This window comes from Myotis brandtii, unplaced genomic scaffold (genome assembly GCF_000412655.1).
Source record: "Myotis brandtii unplaced genomic scaffold, ASM41265v1 scaffold30, whole genome shotgun sequence".
Lineage (NCBI taxonomy): Eukaryota > Metazoa > Chordata > Mammalia > Chiroptera > Vespertilionidae > Myotis > Myotis brandtii.
The window spans coordinates 2903680-2927655 of record NW_005361458.1 but is presented as its reverse complement, the minus strand read 5'-3'; the positions used below and the strand labels follow the sequence as shown (position 1 = coordinate 2927655).

Here is a 23976-nt window from a genome sequence, read left to right as displayed (position 1 = left end):
TCATTCTCTAACATTCATCTATATTCTGCAGAAACCAGATAGGTGAATTGAATGCTGGTGTGGTTGGAATAACCACCCTTTTATCTTCTAAATCCTTAAAAGAGGCACTAATCTCTGAAGTCTCTCAAGGAATGTGGCATTGCTTTTGACTTATTATTTTCCTAGGTAAGAGTTCTAGTAACTTCCATTTGCTTTTTATCCCCCTGTAAGTTCCTCTCTCCATGGGTCAGGTAACCAGTATGGATAGTGTGTCAGTTTCTGCATTTGTCTTTTCTAACTATGCATTCCAAACTGGGGACATAACTGTGAGGTGGGTTCAAGTATCTTCTAGGCCCACTGGAGACAGACCTTAGCCAAAACTCACTCAATCACCTGACCTCTATAAACTCATACCCTAACTAGTGAACCACAGTAGCATTTTAGTGTCCAGTTACCCTCATAAGTTCAGTTAGCTTCCCTTCCCTAGTGCATGATTGCTCTGGTAAAGGGTTGCACGCTTCTTTGAGAACCCATACTTTTTTTTTTTTTAAAGCTCAGTCCTTTTTCTCATCTTCTCTCTTGATTAATTTTTCCCTTTAGGGGTCTTTGAGGAGACAAAAGTAGGTAAGACAATGCTTGAGAAGGTGGGGGAGATAGAGTCACCTCATTCATTGCAACTTACTGTTTCTATTGTGGAACGGTAGGTTACTGAGGTAATAACACCAACTTGAAAAATAGTGGTTTACCTGAGTCATATAAAAATACTTAGTTTTTGAGATTGTCTAAAGGGAAACATTTAAATAGAGGGCTTGGAATCTTTTCTTATGCCCTGCTCCCTCCTGTGAGCTTGAAAAGATTATCGGGTTGACATGTACTTAAAAGTGAGAGAGATTGAAACAGGCAGGATGATGTGAAAATGTAGGCTGGTGCCCATGTCAGAGACACACACATACAGGGTGAGGGACAAACAAACCCAGAAGATTTTCAGTTGGTGTTACTGAAGTACAAAGTGTTCTGAAGCATTCTTTTGTTCATTTGGACTTTGACTTTTGAAAAGCCATTTATGACCACTATTCAAAAAAAATTTTTAGACTTCACTTTGATAGGAAAACTTTAATAGCTTATTTTTTTGGGTGGCCATAGTGCAGTGATTATAATATTATTAGATTAAATTAAATCAGTCAGTAAGGTCCAGGGTCCTGAGTGATCCTTCCTTTTTATTTATAAGCATTTTGCCATGTAAAGGGACCAATAAGTATATCTATATATAAAAGGCTAAGTGACCCACCATACATCTGTCTGACTGTCTGACTGACCGACCGGCTGGTAGCTATGATGCGCACTGACCACCAGGGAACAGATACTCAATGCAGAAGCGGAAACCACAGGCATGGAAACCACAGGCATGGAAACAAGGAACAGACTGATGAATCTCAGAGGGAAGGGGAGAGAAGGGAGGGCAGGAAGAGATTAACCAAAGATCTTATATGCTTACTAGAGGCCTGGTGCACGGATTTGTGCACCAGTGGAGTCCCTTGGCCTGGCCTGCGGGGATCGAGCCGAAACTGGCTCTGCAACATCCCCCAAGGGGTCCTGGATTGCGAGAGGGTGCAGGCCAGGCAGAGGGACCCCACTAGTGCACGAACCTGTGCACTGGGCCTCTAGTTTAAAAATAAACGTTGATTCGTGCATGCACAATACATATAAAGCTCTTGCTGGTGCCAATCGCACACTTGCGTTTTGATCTGTCATTGTCGATCGTGAATTCTATTATAAAGGTCGAATAGTGATATTAAAATATTTCTTCTAATTAATTTTCTTTCAATGTGCCTGAATCCGTGCACTGAGCCACTAGTCTTTTTATAATGGATGTGGTTGGGACATAAAACATTCTTTGTATTTCAACTGAACTTTATTGCATAAACATTTCAGACAAAGAAATGAAACTTGCCCTGACTGGTTTGGCTCAGTGGATAGAGCATTGGCCTGTGGACTGAAAGATCCCAGGTTCGATTCCAGTCAAGGGCACATACCTTGGTTGCGGGCACATCCCCAGTAGGAGGTGTGCAGGAGGCAGCTGATCGGTGTTTCTCTCTGATCAATGTTTCTAACTCTCTTCCTTCCTCTCTGTAAAAAATCAATAAAACATATTAAAAAAAAGAAAAAAAAAAGAAATGAAACTTTATTTTATGTAGAATATAAGAAGGTGTATGGGTCAGTTAGGAGAGGGCATTTTGTTCCTTACCCCTCAAAATTCATATTAAGATGATTTTATTCTTCTGAATTTCTAAGAGGAAGTTTTCTCCCTTATTATAAATGCTAGCAGATTTTAGTGTCCTTTAATGATTTATTCATGGCCTACTTGTATAGTAGCAAAAGAAAAGAATTATATATTACTCTTTTAAAATGTTGTGCAAGAGAGCAATTTTATAAATATATATATTTGGTTAGACCTTTAATAAAATTTTTAATGAGTTGTCTTTTCAACTCATAGTCATTATAGAGTATTGCCTTCTCCATTATTATGGCTTACAGCAGTGTCGTTTTTTTCCTTCCTGGCTGGGATATGTGTTGTTTCCATATTACCTTTGTTTTTTAAGTTTATGTTCTTCTGTTTAGGAAAATCTGAGGTGTATTCATACTTAAGATAGTATTTAAATTATACTATGATGAATGTAATAAATTTATTTATAAAATCTTGTCTAAGATTAAAATACTAAAAGTCATCAATACTCTGAGGTGAATACAGTTGGTCTATCGTTAACCAAATATTTCCCTTTTTTTCCCTTTCTTTCCTTTATTACTGTGTTTTTTCTTATTCCCCCTAAGTTCTACAATTGCATACTTGAAGAACGGATGAATGATTTCATGTAATTATTTGTTTACTGTCTCTCCTCTTTTTAGACTGTAAATTCTGTGAGCACAGAGACTGTACCAATCTTGTTTACTTCCATGAGCCTAATGCCTAGGATTAGTACATAGTAGTAATTCAGTAAATTAGTTGATTTAATGAATCAATGAATAATAAAACATATTCTATGAATGCTTTTAAAAAATTATCTTTGTTGAAATGTGTCTATTGAAGTATTTAGAATGTATATTATGGAGAGAAATAATAGGATAAAATATATTTGTAATAAGTATATTTTAAAATTTGCTATTGTTTTTTTTTTTTTACAAAGCGTAGTACAATAAGCAGTCAATTTAAAGTAGTTTTTGAAAGTAAACTTTTGATTATTTTGGATTAATATTTTGAACTACATTTTCCCATGTGACCTTGATTAGCTCAACTAATGTATGGCCTAACAAAATTAAAATAGTTTGAGGGCATAATACGGAAATACTCATATTTTTACAAGGAGTATCAGTTTTAAGGGTTTTAATTGAAACATGATGTGGGCCTATGTAGATAATAACATATTCATTATTTTAAATTGTAACTTGAGAATTTTAAGGATTGAAAAATATTTCCAAGCATAACAGAAAATTATGTGCCCTTGGGTTCAGAAATTATTATTTTAGCTAAATAGGCCTGACTGATCAGAAACACAAGGACCAAAGTAAGTGTACATAACTCCCAAAACAATGTTAGTGTAGACTGTTCATTTAATTGTTAGATATTAGGTGTGTACAAACATTTTGGTTACTTAGGGGACAGGGGAAAAAAAGAGTTCACTACTGACTACAGTGTGGGCTTTATAAGGTATGAAGTGGCCATAAATTAGAACTTGGCATATTATGAACTTAATTTGACCACTTGTTTAGAAAGACTATTAATATTTGACTATGCAGCAGTGCACTCTGAAGAATGATTCAACGCAGTATTTCAGTGTTTTCAGCTCTGTCTAATTGTAATATCTCTGTTACTGTTTGCTTAGCTTTTGTCTCCTTGTAATGTGAAGGGTATACTTTCATCCTAAGTTTTTCTCTAGGCATCCACAAAGACAAAGCTAAACCTCCCAGCTTCTCTGTTGTCCTTGAGACTCTGAGGCGTACCTTGACAGATTACCAGAACAAGCTGGAAGATACATCTAATGAGGTAACACTTGCACTGTTTGGCTCCACACTTATAGCCTTCGGCCTGCAGCAGTACGTATCCCTTGCTTGTTACAAAGGTCAAAGAAATTGGGAATATTGACTTGGCAGCTTCACAGATATAAAAATAATAAATTGTCTGTCACTGTTCTTTAAGTGTGGCCTAAAGTCGTGTCTCATTTATGTTTTTGTAACTTAGGTCACACTCTTATTTTCAAAGTTATAAAGACTCTGCTACTCTTGGACTTCAAAATCTATTTATTTTAATTTAATATAAAAGCTATGCAAGTCATTTCAGTTAATATGTGTTATATTTAAATTTTAATGTGGTTTTATGAATTTGCAATAGGTAGTGGAAATTTAGATGTTAATATTTTAGGTTAAGATTTCTACAAGTTGTACAAGTCTGAATAAAAAAGAGATGTTAGTTTTCATTCTTTAAAGTGAGTAAAGTGTTGATATAAGTTTTTAAAAACAATTGTCTCTTTGATGCAGCCTGGAAGGTTTTAGTTTGCTGATTGAAAAAGCTCATGCTTCTGTTTATCATCTCATTTGAATTATTTAATGTGTGGGTTGATAATTTTCTTGGGTATTAAAATATTTAATGAATTTGTGGTTTAAAAATTGAAGAGTTTGCTTAGTTACACTTTGTCAAATTAGAGAATATAAAGTAATTACATTAAATACAATTAGTAAAACAACAGACATTGTTTGAACCAAAAACAAACTACATAGCATGGAATTTAGTGTTTATCCTCTGTTCATCTGTTTCATTCATACAATATGAAGACTATGAAACTATTACAGTTCACATTTCAGAAGGGGCTTATTTTACTTTAGTTTAAGAAGGTGGATAAAGAAGGAAAAGTGAGCCTTCTTAATTGTTCAAAAGGCATAAAAGAAAGTGACCATTGAAATAATTACATTTCTATAGAGAATAAATATTGCTAAATCTTTCCCTGTGAGACAAGACAACCTGTATTGTTAGTAGTTTATGAAACTCTTCTGAGGCCTCGGACTGGAAGCTGCAGGGTAACTAGGAACATATTACCCACAGCGAATTGTTATTTGGGAGGATGGATGTCACATGATCCTCAGCACAGTTGAAAAGTCGGCTCAGCAGGCTTTGGCTTAGTAATGCGCTTTGTTGTGAACCAGTGCCAGAGACAGCAGTAGGGAGACCAAGGGGGTGGCTGCAAAGAAAGCAAAAAGAGCAGTCTGACAGAAAGAAGAATGAACTGTCAAAGAAAATAAATCACAAGCAGAGCAGGACCAACTGATGACCTGCCACAAGTCTTCCCAGTAGGACTGCATGTGACCGACCCTGAAGTTGTCATATGGAGTGAGAGACCAGTGAATACCCTCATGATGTATGGAAAGAGCCGTCTTCTGCTCTGTCCTTTCTTCTTTCCTTATAGATGCCACTGCTTCTGGCATTTTGGTCCAGAAGGATTTTAAGAATAAAGTTATATTTGTTTATAGTGAGAATGAAATCCTTTGTCCAGACATCTAGTGAAAACACAGTAACATCACTGACGTTTTAAGCTTGAATGCTTTCTTTTCTTTGTAACCATGTGAGCTTGTGACAGAAATTACCTAGTTAACCAAAAGAAATTTTTAAGACTCTTAATTACTGTTCAAAAGTGTATATTAAGTAATTGCATAAAAAATGTAAAGGTTAGCTTTTGATTTACCGATCCTTGAAAAATATAAAAAAGTTATTTACGTTTTCTTTTATCAGCTAAACAGTGTGAATGATGCCAAGGAAAAGACATCTACTGAACTTGATTCTACCAAACAGAAGATAGAATCTCACACTAAAAATATAAAGGTATTGATTTTAAAAAACTTTTTCTTTTGTATTAAGAGACAAATATAATTATTTAGGGAAACCTTATGGTAGAGATATCTGAAAATATGGCTTCCTATTTCTTATTAAATACATTTGGATACAACTTTAATTTTTTATTATTGATCAAAGTAACAAGAATGTTTTCCATTTAAAATAAAACTTGATTAGAAATTGTTCTGATTAATGGAAACATTTATTTCCCAGACTTAATTATAATACCATGGATTACAAATTTAAGATTTAACGTCCACCCTTAGATACATAGTAAACATTTTACATAAGCACATCAGTATTTGGAGTCAGTTTCCATCATTTTAGGGTGGAGCCATTGTTTTTAGTATGTCATGCCTAGTAATGGGCCAAGACCACACCTGCCTCGGGTCCAGGAAAATTGTTTATTTTATTTTCTGTGCCACTTTTATGTAATACCTTTTTGCAGAACTATACTGAAGCATCTCTCAGAGTTTCTCAGTAGTGTTGGATTTTTTTTTTTGTTGGTTTATATTGCGTTTGTCCTTGATGTACTTTATAGAATTTAAGGTTAAGGATAATTAGTTCAGAATTTTATGCCACATATTTTAGATTTGTATTAGCATTTGGGATTTCATGAAGAAGGAAATGTTCTTCTATTAAGTATAAGATTTATTCTTAAAATGTTGTTTATATGGTATTTAAAGGTTTTGGGGTTACCAATTTTTTTTAATGGATTGAAAGAAAAGAACTTCTTGGAATAAGCTGTCTTATTAACACTTTATGTTTAAACGCTAAAAAAACAAATTTTCTAATTTTACAGCTAAAATAATTGTACTTAGACAATATATTCAATAAAAAACCATAATTTTTGACAAATGCTTGCCTTTGTGATTCTTTTATGTTACAGTTTTGGAAGTCTTCATTATGTATTTTATATTTGTGCCTCCCATCTCTGTATTGGCCTGCCATCATGCGACCTCTATTTTTGGTGTCTCCTACAGGACCTTCAGGATAAACTGGCTGATGCCAATAAGGAGTTGAGTCATTTGCGCAGTAAGTGTGCAGATAGAGAGGCGCTGGTCGGCACTTTAAAAGTGGAGCTACAGAACGTGCTTCACTGCTGGGAGAAAGAGAAGGCACAAGCGGCCCAGTCCCAGTGTGAACTGCAGAAGCTTTCCCAGGCTTTCCACAAGGACTCCGAGGTACCACCTGAGTCAAGATGACCGTCAGGAAAGGCCTTTCACTAGTCTCAGTTTTATAAATTTACATACTTCAGCTGGCTGTTTTTACTCTTATTTGGTTTAATTAAAAAAATTCTTCTGAGCTGACTGTTTTTGAAATATGCCTATCAGCTGCAAAATCAGTCACTCCATTACTCTGTGCCATCCTGTTTCAAGGAAGAAGTAATGTAGATTAACCCTTTACCACTTGTACAAGTAACCTATCTCAACAACTGTGATCCTAAAAGCCCTTTCAAGGTTGGCCTGATTGCTAATGATAAAATAATTTTTTAGATTTCAGTAGTTAGTAGCTAGGTCTGGTAGAAAGAATATGTGTTTTTTTTTTGTTTGTTTGTTTTTTTTTTGTAATCAGAAAGAACTGGACTTGGGTCCAGGGGCTTTTATTTACAAACTATGAGTATGAACAAGTCACACAGCTTAGTCTCTTCACATCTGAGTTTCTTTATTTGCAAAACAGGAATAATATTTACTTTAATAGACAGCCAGTCTCCTTACTCTTTATATAAAAATTTAGAAAAACACAAATCCCACAAAATTAAAACTTTATTTGGGTGCCCTAGAGAGTGGCCTATCATTTTCATTTTCATTTATTAAATCACTTCTTAAAGTATGTTGACAAAACTTTCATATTCTGTATGAGCTGGGTGAATGGAATTATATTTTCTTTTACTCAGGGGATGTGGAGCTAGTCTGGCTAGTGTGAAACTGGTTTATCCGAGTTGTCCGGCATATTGAGCTCATTACCTCAACAAATATGAACATGCATGCCAAGAGCGTAAAAAGGAAACATTCCTTCCCCTCTTCTTGCAGTCTGGGATTTAAATTGTGTCCACATGAAGGGCCTGGAATTGTTCTACACATCAGATAGTGATTAAAGGAAAGGAAACTAGAAGCCTGACTATATTGTAAAGTCAGCATGTCTACAACAATGTGGTTGGGTTCAACATGTGTGAATTGATTTTGGATCTTGAGATTCTCTTTTCACGCCAAATGGATGATTATCATGCATGGTTTATCACAGCCCAAGCAAAAAGGACATAATGGCGACACAATGAATTATCCTTGAGGATGAACTCCATGGCAAAATGTGCAGGGGGGAGGTTTTTAAGTGCCTGAACATTACGTTTGCTTAGTTATATTTAATAAGATTTTTAAACATCTCAGCCCAGTTGAAAATGCAAAAGACATCTTTAATTGCTTAAAAAAGAAAAAGGCATAGCATATTTATGAAGACTCTTCTGATATGCTAACTCAAGTTTATGATTTTAATCACATATTTAATTTTCTTTTGTTTTTAAATAGTTATATTTGGAAAAAAGTAAGATGGCATATAGAGAATTAAGATATGTGTGTATCTTAATTTCTCCCCAAAGAAACTTTGCCCACAAATTTTTAATTATAAACCTTTACATATGCTGTATCAACTTTTTCTTTTCTATTTGAATATGTTCTCATTGATTTTAAAGAGAGGGGAAGGGAGAGGGAGAGATAAAGAAACATCAACGAGAGAGAAAAGAAACCAATCGGCTGCATCCTGCACACCCCCTACTGGGCTCTGCAACCTGGGCATGTGCCCTGACCGGGAATCAAACCAGTGACCTCTTGGTGCATGGTATGCCACTCAACCAACTGAGCAACACTGCACACATATTCAGTTTTTCTTATCGAGAAGATGAGAATTTCTATATTTTCCCTCTTAACATCTCCCCTTTAAACAATTTTTGTTTTTGCTCATATATTAAAAAAATCTTGAGGGAACTTATTTTATCTACATAAAGTATTCATTTTGCAGCTTCACAGTTCCTTTGTCTTGAGTTCCATTCTTTGGGACTGTACAGGGGAAACACCTTATAAAGACAGCATCGGGCATTTTAGTAAGTCAACTTTCCTTGTGTGTTCAAGATGGGATCAGCTTCTTACTGACTTCTACAGCAGAGTATTTCTAGGTCATTAAACAATGGATAGTTTTGTTATTATAATGGCAGTATAATTTTAAAGAACTTTTTCTACATAGTTCTAATTGGATGGTTTTGAAAGTATATCTTGAGCAGCTATGTTCATTTTTTTGATTCTTCCTCTGTAATGTTTGAACACCTACAAATGCCCCTGTGCCAAACACTATATGAACTTATAAGCGGGCAAAATAAATGAGCCCATCTTCCATATCTTTCATATCACTGTCTGCTTTGCCTAAGGGGCTTGGGATAGATTTCCTATAAGTGGGAAGTAAGCTGGAATCTCTGGAGGGGGACGAAAGCTGAGTAATTGTGTACCTGTGAAGAACAGATATTGGCGTAACGTTTTCTCTGACAGAGTTGAGTAACACTCTTCTCTCTGTAATGGTGTTTTGACTTAAAATAACATCTGTTTTAGCAAATGTAAATATGAAATTATAGAATTACCACACAGACTTTCAGTTAGGAGAGCTTTGAACCAACTTGTTCAGATTCCTTCAGTTACAGCTGAGGAAGTTGAAGCCTGAACACGCACTTACTAAGATCACATCCTCGGTAGTAGCAGAGCTGGGTCAGAACTCTGGTCTGGCTTATAGATTTCAGAATTTGGTTTTGAAAACTAAGTGTAAACCATTTCCAGTTTCTTTCTGATGCTAGTTTTGATTGTAAAAAAAAAAATCACCAAAGTGATACTATTCTGAGACTTGAGTATTTTAATTCCTTCCCAAGTTTTTGAAATAAATTATTTACCATATGTATTATGTGTTTTACTTCTTACAGTGTTTATATACTGTAATTAATTTCCTTTTTTTTTCTCACAGGAGAAGCTAACCTTCCTTCATACCTTGTACCAGCACTTGATAGCAGGCTGTGCGCTCATAAAACAACCAGAAGGCATGCTGGATAAATTCTCTTGGTCTGAGCTTTGTGCAGTCTTGCAGGAAAATGTTGATGCCCTGATCGCAGACCTCAACAGGGCTAATGAGAAGGTAACTGTCCTCAGGCACCAGATACCTCTATTAAATTCAGTGACATTTGTCCACATCACAGTATCATTAAGAGGGGCTGACATTCATCTTATTTCAAAAAGAATTTGGATGTTAATAATTCAATACCATTAATTATGGCTTGTCTACCACTCAGTTTGATGCCATTGCTGTGGGCATGTAAATGTGACTGAAGTCTGTATGAAGTCTCTAAGCTCCACTTTCTGTGCAGGACATGCTAATACTACTAGCCAGTATTAGCCACAGGGACCTAATTAAAAGAAAATAAATTAATCTTACTGATGAAGCAATTCAAAGAACTTAGCCATTTACATTAATAAACCAACTCTTTATGTTAGCATAAAATAGAAACAAGATACAGATCTTCAAAAACATGATCTTAAAATTATTTGCTTAGGAAATAATGAGGTATTAAAAGCAGTTAAAATTTTAATTTATGTTTATAACATTTCTTGAAATATAACAAACTGTATTACCAAACCCATTTAGTGCTTTAGATTGTAAGAAGTATATATTGTATGAGAAAATGGTAGACTCCTATAGTCACTTTATCATTCACAAGCTTAGAAATTCAGTCTTTCAAAAAAAATTTTAAACTTTCTTTTGGTTATAGAAAATCAAAATGACTTAGGAGACTAACATATGTCACCATTAAAGATATTGATTCTTATCCTGGGTCTATTGAACTAGTCAGAACTATGTTTACGTGGTCTAGTTTCCAGATCTTAGTTGCAGTGACATTTGCTCTTAAGAGACATGAAAAGAAAAACTGTTCCCCAAAGTTTATTTTTAACCTTGGCCCAATTTAAGGGTGAGTTAGAGCATTTTACCTTGGTCTGATTGGCAAACGCTACCATAGGCACTGAGAAGTGAGATTGAGGAAATGAGAGAATAATTGTGAGCCACAGAGGCTGTTCGTGATTGTGAATGTGTGTATCATGGGTTTGAAAATTACTGATAATTAAAATGAGTTCATGTTTTAACCCTCTGAGATGCTGTTATGCTTTAGTAGATTTTCATAGTTTCAAAACATCATTAATTGTCATACATGTTAGACGATTTTCTTTCCAGTGTTTTGAATGTGAAATAAAAAATGATTGGAAAATTCTGCTTTATTATATGTGTCATGTTTGTAGATGTGTAAATCTCATTTAAACACTTTCTTTCCCATTGAGATATCTTAATAGATTGAGCTTTGGATCTAGAAGTAAGAATATTCTTCTCAATTTTTTTTTTTTTTAGTAAAATGGGTCTTAGAATGAGCAATGTTCTTAGAAAGAGAAGAATAAAAGATTTGTCATCTAAGCATACATATGACACCATTTTGTGCTAAAACATAATTTGCCGTACTAATTCCTATTTCATCATTTCTTTATTTTCTTTTTTAAAAAATCTATTTTTAGTGATTTCAGAGAGTCTAGGAGAGGGAGAGAGAGATAGCAACATCAATGATGAGAGAGAATCATTGATTGGCTACCCCCTACTGGGGATCGAATCCACAACCCGGCATGTGCCCTGACCAGGAATCGAACTGTGACCTCCTAGTTAATAGGTTGACGTTCAACCACTGAGCCATACTGGCTAGGCATCAGCATTTCTTTTTTTTTTCATTTTAACTTAGAATGTTTATATGATCTTAAGGAATAAAATATATTAGAACATTTTGGATGTTTTTTTGGAGAATACATGGAAATGGCTTGTCAGCATAGCTTATTCTCTGTTGCACTTCGCCATTTAGATAAGTCATCTGGAGTATATCTGTAAAAACAAGTCTGATACGATGAGAGAGCTTCAGCAGACCCAAGAGGACACCTTCAACAAAGTGGCCGAGCAGATCAAAGCCCAGGAGGGCTGCTGGCAGAAGCAGAAGAAGGAGCTGGAGCTGCAGTACTCGGAGCTCCTCCTGGAGGTGCAGAAGAGGGCACAGGTATGCAGTTTCCACAGAGCGTTTTTTGAAATGCCATTGTCAAGTCAGTTAAGACCTCCTGATTACCACATAAACTTGTTAGGCACAAGTGATACATATGATCACGCCAACATAAATGGATATGTCTTGTGTGTGCATGAGTACTAAGAATTGTCTTTCACTCAAGTATGGAAGTAGATGGGTTTCTGGTTAAAGTATCTCAGAATACATTGATCAGTTGATTGCCAAAATTGTATTGCCTTTATTTACTTTTAAACTAAAAGGTTAAGAGGTTTGGTAAAACATTGTCAGTTTCAGTGTAGGTATCTTTTTTATACAGTTTACTCCACTTATAGGGGTTCTTATGCGAACCATCATTTTAATTCTTTGGGGTTGAAATTTGTTATACCTCCTAACATTGTATAAGAATTACAGTTGCAGACCCTGTAGCAAAATAATTGACTGTGAGATGTATTATTTCTTCTCTGTTGGATGCCATTGAGAACAGAAGCTATGAGTAGTTAACCTAATCATATTTTTTCTTATATAAATTTTTGTCAACTTAATTTATTATTAACTGTCATTCCTGCCCTATCAGGAATAACATATGGTAGTGTATATGGTTTTTTTCATATTGAATTTAATAATAGGTCCCTTGTTCTCAAGATAGGAGACTTAGGAATCAGAAGGTTTTATATTCTTCCCAGGCTAAGGGCCTTATGTGAACTTAGGCCTTTTTCTGTGAATTTGAATGAATTAATACACTCTCTTCAAGTAGCCATTTGTTCACTGTATGAAGGGTGCCTTGTGATATGCCCTGCATTTTCTTCTACTGAACAATTTATTATTTTTAGAAGTAGCATTGATATACAGTGAAGTGAACAAATCTTACATGTACAAATCTTAAATGCAAACACCATGTAAGCATCACCCCACTTAACACTTAAAACATTGTCATTACCCTAGAAAGTTCTCAGACACACACCATTTGTTCAAGACTTTCCTTTCCTCCTTAAATAACGTCCTCCCTTTGTGAAAAAACAATTGACCATATATGGGAACCACAGTTTGTTGTCCATTTTCACAGTACTGCCTTTTCCAGAATGTCATATAAATGGAATTATACAGCATGTAGCCATTTGTGTCTGACTTTTTTCACTTAGAAAAAATGTATTTGGGATTCATTACTGTCCTTGTGTTTATCAGTAGTTTGTTCTTTTTTATTGCTGACTGATATTCCATTGTATGGATGTACCATTGTTTGTTTATCTAGATACATGCTGATGGGCCTTTAGGTTATTTATTTTTTTGGCAATTATAACTTATGATGCTTTAAATCTTCGTGGATAGATTTTTGTATAATCATAAGTTTTCATTTCTCTTGGATAAGTACTTGGTAGTTGATTTCTGGGTTACATGGTAAGTGTATATTTAACTTTATATGAAATAATTATTACAATGTTTTCCAAAGTGGCAGTACCATTTTGCATTCTCACAAGCAATGTAAAAGAGTTCTAGTTGCCCTGTATCTGTGCCAGCATGCGGTTTCATCATTTTCCTTTTAATTTTTAGCCAGATAGGTGTGTAGTGGTATGTCATTGTGGTTTTAATTTACATTTTTCCTAGTGAATAATAATATTGAACATTTTTTCATGTGCTTACTTTCCATCTGTATATCTTCTTTAGTGAATTATCTATTCATATATTTTGTTCAGTTTTAATTGGGTTGCTTGTTTCCTAATTGCTGTTGTTTATATATTTTGGATACGAGTCATTTGTCAGGTATATGATCAGCAAATATTTTCTCACATTCTCTTTTTTAAAAAAATATACTTTTATTGATTTCAGAGAGGAAGTGAGAGGGAAAGAGAGATAGAAACATCAATGATGAGAGAGAATCATTGATCAGCTGCCTCCTGCATGCCCTCCACTGGGGATTGAGCTTGCAACCCAAGCATGTGCCCTTGACTGGAATCGAACCTGGGACCCTTCAGTCTGCAGGCTGACGCTCTGTCCACTGAGCCAAACCAGCTAGGGCGTTCTCACATTCTCTTAACAGTACATTTATACAGAAAATATTTTAAATTTTTATAAAATCTAGTTTATCAATTTTTATGGGTGTACTTTTGGTGTTGTATCTAAGAATTCTATTTAATACAGTCATTAGAATTTCTCCTATTTTTTCTTCCAGATGTTTTATAATTTTAGATTTTACATATTTGTCTATGATCTATTTTGAGTTAGTTTTTATAAAGGTGTGAGGTATGGGTTAATGTACATTTTTTTGCATGTGGATGTCCAGTTATGCATTCTAATACTATTTGTTGAAAAGACTATCCTTCCTTATTTGCACCTTTGTAAAAAATCAATTTACTATATTTGTGTAAGCCTATTTTTAGACTTTCTCATGTGTTCCATTTATTTGTCTATTCCTTGTCAATACTACACTGATGTGATTACTGTAACTTTTTAGTAGGTCTTAAAATCAGGTCGTGTGAGTCTTCCAACTTCATTTTCTATCAGTGTTTTGAATTCACTTCTTTTATACTGAATCTGCAGGAGAGCATAGCAATTCACTTTCTGAAGTAAGGGAGTCATCATCGCAGTTGCTAATGTTTTAAGAGAAGCTCACACTGAAGGCTTTTCTCTGAAGAATGTCTTATACCCTAGGCTTTGATCCATGGGTATGCAAAATAAAAGTATCATTTTCATTATTCCTAAAAGTACATTAATATTATATATCGGCATATAGCTTATATTATTTATGTACATATTTAAATTTTCATAAAATATAATTGAATATACAGCAGCAATTTAATTGAAATTTATATTTGGAAACTGCTGTTATAATTTATTATTACAGGCCCTATATAAATTTTATTTTGGGAAAGTTTGTAATGATGAATTCTATATTTCTACTCTTTCCCCCAAAACCATAATGCAAATAACAATATTTTAATTTTATAGTACTTATGCATTTTCAAAAATTATGTTAATAAGGTCGTGAAGGGAAAAAACTACAGTTTTTGCATAGGATTGTGGGTTGTAGAGGATGTTTGGTGTCAGATGAACATAGCCATTAATAGAGACCATCTGCTAGGAAACATGACTTACCTACAGAACCCTGTGTTTAATGTTTGGTATTGTAAAGACTTGGTTAGTAAAAGGCAGCTAGTTAAAGAAAACCAGTTTTTGAATTTAAATTGCTTTTATCTGAAAAAAGGTAGTAGAGTTATTTGCAAGACGTTTGAATGTGTAAGCTTTAAAACAATTAGTGGAAATGTTATTAGATAAATGAAACTTGTAGAATAAGAAGTTTGGTTTTAGCATGACAGCATTTAGTTTGCAGCATTAGGTAAAATGTGCTAGCCACATGGTTGGGTAATTCTTGAATTTAAATACTCCTGGAGCCGTCCTGTAAATGTATGTGAAGCATCTATGCCTGCTGAAGCACCTGGGCTCAGTGCCACATTCCGTTCCATGTACTCAGTTTGCTTGTGCAGTCTTAGTATATATGTTCTTATTTCTTTTCTACCTGAAAAAGACGACATTACAGGAACACGAACTTCCTTCCTAGAAATAAAGAGTTTTCACTATAAGTTAAGTATAATTAAGACTTGATGTAATGTTTATTGTAAACATTTTAGTATGACATTTTTGTTAAATCAAGTGAGTTTAGAATGGAGAACAAAAATCAAAAGAAATTCAGATTCATTATAATATGCTGCATTTTATTCCTCTTATATCATAATATTAAGAGTGTTTTCCCAAGAAATCTGGGTTAGTCATAAAACTGTTATTAGATGTTGAAACTTTTAAATGAATTCCAAAACTATTCAGGGGTAAAGTGCAGCTTGTTTTTATTGTTGGAGGTGGTAGGTATACATGCCTGCCTGAAATAATTCACAGGAGTAAGACATAATCCTGCCAAACCATATTTTCATGGACTATGAGTTGGTATGGGTGGGCACCTCTAATGAAATATTGGAAAGTCCTCTGAATACTTTTCATATAATTGCTTTAAATTAAAAAAATATTTTTATTGATTTCAGAGAGGAAGGGAGTGGGAGAGAGATAAAAAATCAATGATGAAAGAAAATCATTGATCAGCTGCCTACTGCACACCCCCTACTGAGGATCGAGCCTGCAACCCGGGTATGTGCCCTGACCGGGAATTGAACCCTGACCTCCTGGTTCATAGGTCAACACTCAACCGCTGAGCCACACCGGCCAGGCTAGAAATTTTTTGTTTTTAAAATAATGTTATTTGTTCAATTTGCATAATGTTGGATTTTTTTCCCCAATGCTCTTGCATAGTTTGCATGCCTCCTCTAGTGGAGCCACACAACAACCCCATGAGATAGGTCATTTAAACATCCTTTCTATTTTACAAAAGTAGAAACTAAGATTCAGAGAACTGACACCACTTATTTGAATAGCACGGAAATTCTAGGGACAGGATTAGAATGGAGATAACAGATGTAAACTGTTTAGTACTTTGGTTGGCATTTAGAAATTGCAAAGTGAATGTTATATGCTCCTTAATATTTTATCTTCATCCTTATCTTTCAGTCCCTTTTGCATTATACAACACTCTTTTAAAGAAACATATGCTGTTTTTCTATATAAAGTGATATCTGAAAATAAGTCTAGTGACAACTTAGTTTCATATTTCTTGAACTTACATTTCCGAGTGATTCTTGATTAATTAATAATTAAACATGATAAAGTATAAAAAAGCTAACCAGTGCCACATTGCCAGCCATGCATAATGGTAGTTCCTTTATCTCTTATATCTCTCAGACTTTCTTTCCCCCCGAGATACTGAATTTTTAGTATACTTTATTGCAAAATTACCACTATAGGTAAGAATATCAAAACAACTTTTACATAATATAGTTAATATTAATAAACACTTTACATGTTATATACCAGATATATAGGACAGTGTGTTTCATATTGTGGTACTAATTAAGAGGTATAATACTTAGTTTTTCCCTCAATGAGTGTCCAATTTAGTTGGTGGAGGTATTCAGTAAATGAGAAACATTAAATAATATTAGGTTTATCATAAGGCTGTATATACTTACTTGCTAAAAGAATGATACAACCTTAGAGGAGGAGGTGGTTGAAGTTTAAAGGCTTCATAGGGGAGACTGGCGCCAGCCTGGGATTTGAAAACCCAGCAGAAAGGGAGACACGAGACATCAGAAGGTAGAGGTAATGCTTCTTTCCAACAGTCTGAGGTAGTATCTGTTAATCAGCAAATCAAGCATCTTGGCTTTACAAAGAGCTTTTTATAATTAGTTGTGTCTTACAAACAAAAGAGTAAACACGGGCTCAGATATTTTTGTTGTATGTACTATTTTTGACATTCTAAATTTAACAAAATAAAGATAGTGTTTTTAAGTTGAGTAAATAATCATTATGGGGTTAGTGTATGTATATATATCAGGTAATGGAACTGGTAGGTCCTATGGTAGAATGAACTTTTTGAGGAACTGCCAAACTGTTTCCAAAATCAGCTGACACCAATTGCATTCCCACCGGCAATGTATGAGGGTTCCAATTCCCCACCGACAAAATGTGCTTTAACAGAGAAACGTTTATATCATAGGAAAAGCAGACGAATTTATGTTTATTATGTTTTAAAATATTTCCATGGTATAAAAAGACAAGATATATAACTTATAAAAATAAGACATTTTAAATGAGGTCCTTTCATGTCTATGTGTCATTGAATAACCAGTTTGCAATTTGTCTTTTTGCCAATATAAAGAATAGAAGCTCAGCAAGCAGAAGTGATAAAAAGAATTTTACTCCCTAGGGAAGTGTCTAATTTCTGGCTCAAAGTCCCAAAGTTCATGGGGTGCTATAAGCCAGTAAGGCATCCCTCAAAGCTCGTATACTTCAGGAAGTAAGCATGTGATTCATTAAGGAAAGAAGCTGTCCTCTCCCCCCATTTTTGTTAAAGAAAAGCTTGTGAAATTATAAAGTTTTTTTTTTTTAATTTTTTTTGACTTTTTTACAGAGAGGAAGAGAGAGGGAGAGAGAGAGAGAGTTAGAAACATCGATGAGAGAGAAACATCGATCAGCCGCCTCCTGCACACTCCCCACCGGGGATGTGCCCGCAACCAAGGTACATGCCCTTGACTGGAATTGAACCCGAGACCCTTCAGTCTGCAGGCTGACGCTCTATCCACTGAGCCAAACCGGCCAGGGCATAAAGTATTTTTTAAAAAAATATATTTTTATTGATTTCAGAGGGGAATGGAGAGAGATAGAAACATCAATGAGAGAGAATCATTGATTGGCTGCCTACTGCACGACCCACACTGGGAATGGAGTCTGCAACCTGGGCATGTTCCCTGTCTGACCGGGAATAAGACCATGACCTCCTGGTTCATAGGTCGATGCTCAACTACTGAGCCACACAAGTTGGGCATTCTAAAGTCTTTTTGATATGACAGAGATCTGCCTAAAGGATATCCATTCTATAATTTCAGTTAAATTTTTTTTTCTTTTCAAAATTATGACTTTTTTGGGGGGGAATTTTGAAATACTATTTTTGAAATTAAACCCAGTAAGGAGGATTTCAGTACAAGGGATGCTTTTGTCTCATTTGAAGGCGATGTTCCTTATGTTTGCTTAAAAAATGTTAGCCTTTAATCTCCTTGGGTAAAGAACATAGGATTTTTTTTTTAAAAGGAAAATTTGCTCTTATAGCTGTTTCTAGCCTTACCATCAAACAAGCTTTGTTCTTTAAGAATAATTCACAGTAAAAGATGCAGTGCCTCTGAAGGTCCCTGTGGCCTATCAGGATTAATTTAAAACAGAATTCTGACACGTTGATAACTTCCAAATTATATTTTGAAACTATATCTCTTTATATTTTTCTTTTTACATTTGTAAAGATTTTTATTCATTGGGTATTTATTCAGTGACTTTTATGGGCAAAATACTGTACTTAGTACCAGGGAACCTTTTATAAAGGAAATTTTAGTTTGTTCAGTATTTATTAAATGCCTATATTGTCTATATAGAGCACTGCAATAAATAATTCCTGGTCTCTAGGAACTCACACTCTATTGTATTTGAGGGAGAGTCGATAAATTCACATGGTATACTAGTGAGTAAGCAGCAATGTCGGAATTAAATCTTGAGTAGTTAAGTTCATAGCTGGTCAAGGTCAGTGAATGAGTGAGAATGATAGTCAAAGGTGTCATAGAATAGGTAGATCCTGAAATGGTCTCTGAAAAGTGTTAGATTTTGAGTAACGTTAGGGGAGTGGAAAGGAAAATGACCTGGGGGTGCTAGAGAATGTGGTTAAATTGTGAAGAGTGGTGTGAGGCTTGTGGCTGGGAAGTAAAGGAGCAGAATGTTCTCTCCTTTTCCAAGTTGAGGATTGTGGGAGAAGGTGCAGCCTTTACAGAAGGAAGGCACGTGGGGTGTTGTGACCTGAGTAGAGGACCTTGGTCTAGAGTTTAAGCAATAGGATGGGACTGACAGAATTTGACAGCGTTGAAATGGGCATGAATGGCTGGCGGTGGGGATAGCTGGAACCTCGGTGGGAGCAGGGGATGGATCAGGATGTGCATTGTGCTGGCTGATGCTTTGATTTAGGCATGCAGAGGATAGGGTGAAGAAAGGAGGCAGAAGTAAGACTGACTATAAAGTCTTGGACTCGAATAATTTGGTGGGTGTTGGTGCCATTTAATGAGATAAAGAGGACTACTGTGAACACTTTTAGGGGGAAAATCAACAGAACTGGATTGGATACTTAGCTTGCTGTGGTTGTGCATTCTCTAATGGAGTTGGCTGCTGGACAGTCAGAGTGGTGGTTCTGGATTGCAGTGGAGATGGCAGGGATGCAGAAATGTAATTGTTAAGAAATTAACAAAACTCTCATAATATTTGTCAATAAGAGCTTAAAAATTTAATTTTATTATTTTTAAATCTTGAATTCTAATATCCCACTTTGTTAATCCTAGTTATCTAATTTATATTGATCTGTTTTATTTTTTATTTTTTTAAAATATATTTTATTGATTTTTTTACAGAGAGGAAGGGAGAGGAATAGAGAGTTAGAAACATCGATGAGAGAGAAACATCGATCAGCTGCCTCCTGCACACCCTCTACTGGGGATGTGCCTACAACCAAGGTACATGCCCTTGACCGGAATCGAACCTGGGACCCTTCAGTCCGCAGGCCAGCGGTCTATCCACTGAGCCAAACCGGCTAGGGCCTGTTTGATTTTTTAGATAACCATTGATACTTGGTATCTTGATTATAATTATTTAAATCAACAATGATTTAAGACAACAGATGGTTGTTAAATAAACAACAGATTGTTTATTTTTAAACAGACTTCACATGTATTCTTTGTCTTATTTTTATTGTTTTAGCAATTGTGAATGGCATCTTTTTCTTACAGTAGAAATTATATGAGTCTCATGAAGTCATCCATAGCGGTAGTAATTAATATTAATCAGTACTTTTTATTATATAATCACTAAAAATGATCAAAATTTGGCATAAAGATCTTCAACAATTGCTTTATTACATTGCCACTACTTCTACAAGGTGACCTAAAATGAAAATTGGCTGTGTAAGTCAGGAATCTTAGTTCTATTTTTAAAGAATTCCAGTGGGTTCCTGTTTTGCTCTATATAGAGAGAAGTGGGGTATTTTAGGTAATGTAGTTTATTTATTTGTTTATTTTTTAAAATATATTTTTATTGATTTCAGGGAGGGAGAGAGATAAAGTGATAGAAACAGCAATGATCCACCAGCTCCAGCATGCCCCCCACCTGGGCTTGCAACCCTGGCATGTGCCCCAGTGGGGAATCAAACCATGACCTGACTTTCTGGTTCATAGGTCAAAACTCAACCACTGAACCAAACTGGCCAGTAATTTTTATTCATTTTTTAATTAACCCTTTCATTCTAGAACCACCAATTTCTGGATGTCTCTCTAAAATGCTTTTAGCTTTAACCTGATGTTTTATGGAAGTGGAAGTACACAGTAGAAGAGTTGTGATCCATCATGCACTAAAACTGGTTAATCTTTCCACAGTGGGCTTACTGTCCTTCAACAATCCATTTAATTTTGACCAATGATGTTGAGTATTATTTTGAAATATTTAAAATATCATGAGGAAATCTGTCTTTTCACCATTTTTCATTCAACAAAGTAATTTTTGTTGAAAAAACACTTCTGCCTGATACTTTGAGATCTGTGAATATGTAAATAGGCAGCCACCGGGAACATGACTAGGTTCAGTTTTATTTTTACTCTGTAGCTATGACTAGTGTGGCTCTTTTACCTCAGATTTTCTAGAATTATCCTCTAATTGAACTGATGGAATTGATTTTGGAGAGACTATGGAATTAACCTTTGTAATTCCCATTTGTTCCCCCAATTCCATCCCTCCTCTCTGCAACTCTGGCAGTTACTTTTGGCAGTTACCCTTGGCTGTCTTTTTTTAAAAAAATGTTTTTATTGATTTTAGAGAGAGAGGAAGGAAGGGAGAGGGAGAGAGAGAGAGGGAGAAACATGGATTGGTTGCCTCCTGAATGCAACTTAGGTATATGCTCTGACTAGGAATTGAACCGGCAACTTTTTGGTGCACGGATGGCAGTCTTCATGTTTCTGATTCTCCCATCCATTTATCAAAGCATAGAGACTGTTCCAGGATTTTATAGCTTCTCTTAGCTTTTCAGGTAAGGTTTAATTTCCTTATCTTAATCATCTATTATCAACCTACTTCTTAAATTTTCATCCTTCTCTTTTCTTTAGATGTACTGAGTTATTTGCACCTCCTTAGAACATATTATCCTGTTTCCTGGCTCTGACTTTTTTACATGCCAGTCTTGTTTTCTCTCGCTCAAATTCAAGTGTAAGTTTTTCCTTTTCTTAAAAGTTGCCTCTCTAAAAAGTGTGTCGTCACATCAGCTGCCAGGCAGTTCAGCTGGCTAGTGCTTCTCAGAGTTTCTTGCTTTTTTTCAGCTGCTTCCAGTGGGACAACACTTCCTTTACAAGTGTCTTTGTATGGAGGTCTGGGGCACAATCCCAATGATGGAATGCTGCCACCACAGCTTGGCCATCAGTGGAGATGTGATGAGGGCAAGCCTTTATCTCTCATAGGTATGGCTGGATCAGACTTTTGATAAGAGTTAGAATAAATCAAGGGGATTAATATAGAACATTTAAAATAAGGTCTAAAATACAATTTTTTTCCTGCCCAAGACAAAGAATCGAAGAAGTGGAATCCTTCAGAGAGTGGCCTCTTGTATACTTCCTTCACTCTTTTGCACTCAGGACTGTACCTCTGAGTGTCCTTGCACTCACTCTACACCTTTGGGAACCTCTCCTCCAGCCTCAGAAGTCACTTCCTCAGCAGTATATTTCCACATGTTTGAATTCTTTTGGCTACCGCCCATCAACATTGTCCATGCTAGGCTTTGACACACATCTTGCAGAGTAGTCAAGAGTTTGCATGATTTTCTCCAAGTCTTATCATTTTGAGGTCTTCCTGCCAATGTAAGTTTTAGAAATTCCTTTGATTTTTTAGCTGTTCATGGCTAAAGATTGAATCAGACACACACTCTCTATAAACCTCTCCCAAAGATCAACATTAAATTTTAGACAGAGTGCAGTCTGAACAAATAATACAAAGAGAGGTATTTTCCTCATGCCCACATAAAATGCAGATAGTGCTTTACTTTGCCATGTATATACAGAGTATGATTTTTCTCTGTCTCTGGTTGACCCCCTTATTCAAATTGAACCCCTTTGGCCTGCTTTTAAAAAGAAAGAGGTCCATGGTGAAGTCATGGCTGCTCACCTGCCTAAGAAAAGATCCAAATGGAATCGTGGGCTCCCTGTGCCCTGGTCACTGATTGTGCAGGGAGAGAGTCGCTGAAAGGCATTTTCCCGTGTTTGAGGGGTCCAGCTGTCCCTTCCACCCTGGAGCTTTCACACACTAGCTAAAAACAGTCCAAATGAAGCTGTTAAAGGTTTATAAGGATTATATTAAATTATTATAGGGTAGCTATGGCTAGCTTCCTTACCGGTGGAGGTGTTTTTTTTGTTTTTGTTTTTTTAAAGAAACAACAAAAAAACTTCACTCCTACTTGTTGTTTACCATAATCCTCCAAAAGCCTGTTAATGTCATTTTGTGTAAACTCCCTTTTGTGTACCGCTGGCAATCTGGCATAGCTCTGTCTTAGCATTGTACCGGAATAATTGGTTTACTTGTCTGTGTTCCTAGCACATGGAATTTAGTGAGTAATCAATAAATGTTCATTGAATGATAAATGAATCTGTAAAGGAAATCTGGATGTTATGTTCTAAAATTTATTCTGCCTCAGCAATTCCTTAATGATTAGGCATAAGATTTCATAGGGAGCTGGTTTATTTTTTAGTGATTAAAATACAGTGTCTGCAGTTAAAGTTTCTTTGTGTTTCAAATTAAGTTTTAGGATGTAAGTGCCTTTAATTAGGAAAAGAGGATCAGATTGCTGCTGAGGCCCAGCTTACAACTAGCATTTCCTCTCAGTACGGGAGCTGTACTTTGTACAGACTTCTGTCTTGGGAAGGTAAGAAAGAAACTGAAGTATAAGACTGTGTTCTGAGAGTCCCTTCTCACAGTCAAGTGCTATTTGTCGTATCATTGATTTAACCCTTTGCTTATTTTGGCAAAAGCAAAGTCTTCTTATATATAGGAAAACCTCTATTGATGGTGTAATTTCTGTTTAAAAGCAGGAAATAAAAGTTAGTGAGGAATGGAAGAGAAATTATGAGAAATGGAAGATGAGAAATTTTCTTTTTTCTAAATATGTGTACATATTCATGTGCACAGGAAATTTATGAATTACTTTTAAATTTATATGTTCTAGTTTATATAAAACTTCTTTGTAAGAGGATTTAAAAAATCAATGTGCAGATTCAGATCTACGCTGTTTGGCCCACTGTTGCTCTATCATACTATGTATTTGTTGGATATTTTAAAACATGGATCTTTT

The 23976-nt window shown here is 35.4% G+C and overlaps 1 protein-coding gene across 1 annotated transcript in view; it reads left to right on the top strand.

Moving 5' to 3' along the window:
- The window catches only part of CCDC171 (coiled-coil domain containing 171), a 250803-nt gene that overhangs the window by 70638 nt on the left and 156189 nt on the right, over window positions 1-23976 (top strand). The window contains exons 12-16 of the mRNA XM_014542370.1: window positions 3912-4018; window positions 5756-5845; window positions 6841-7041; window positions 9857-10024; window positions 11781-11969. Coding sequence (XP_014397856.1) covers window positions 3912-4018; window positions 5756-5845; window positions 6841-7041; window positions 9857-10024; window positions 11781-11969 — 755 coding nt within the window. The remainder of the gene's footprint in view (window positions 1-3911; window positions 4019-5755; window positions 5846-6840; window positions 7042-9856; window positions 10025-11780; window positions 11970-23976) is intronic.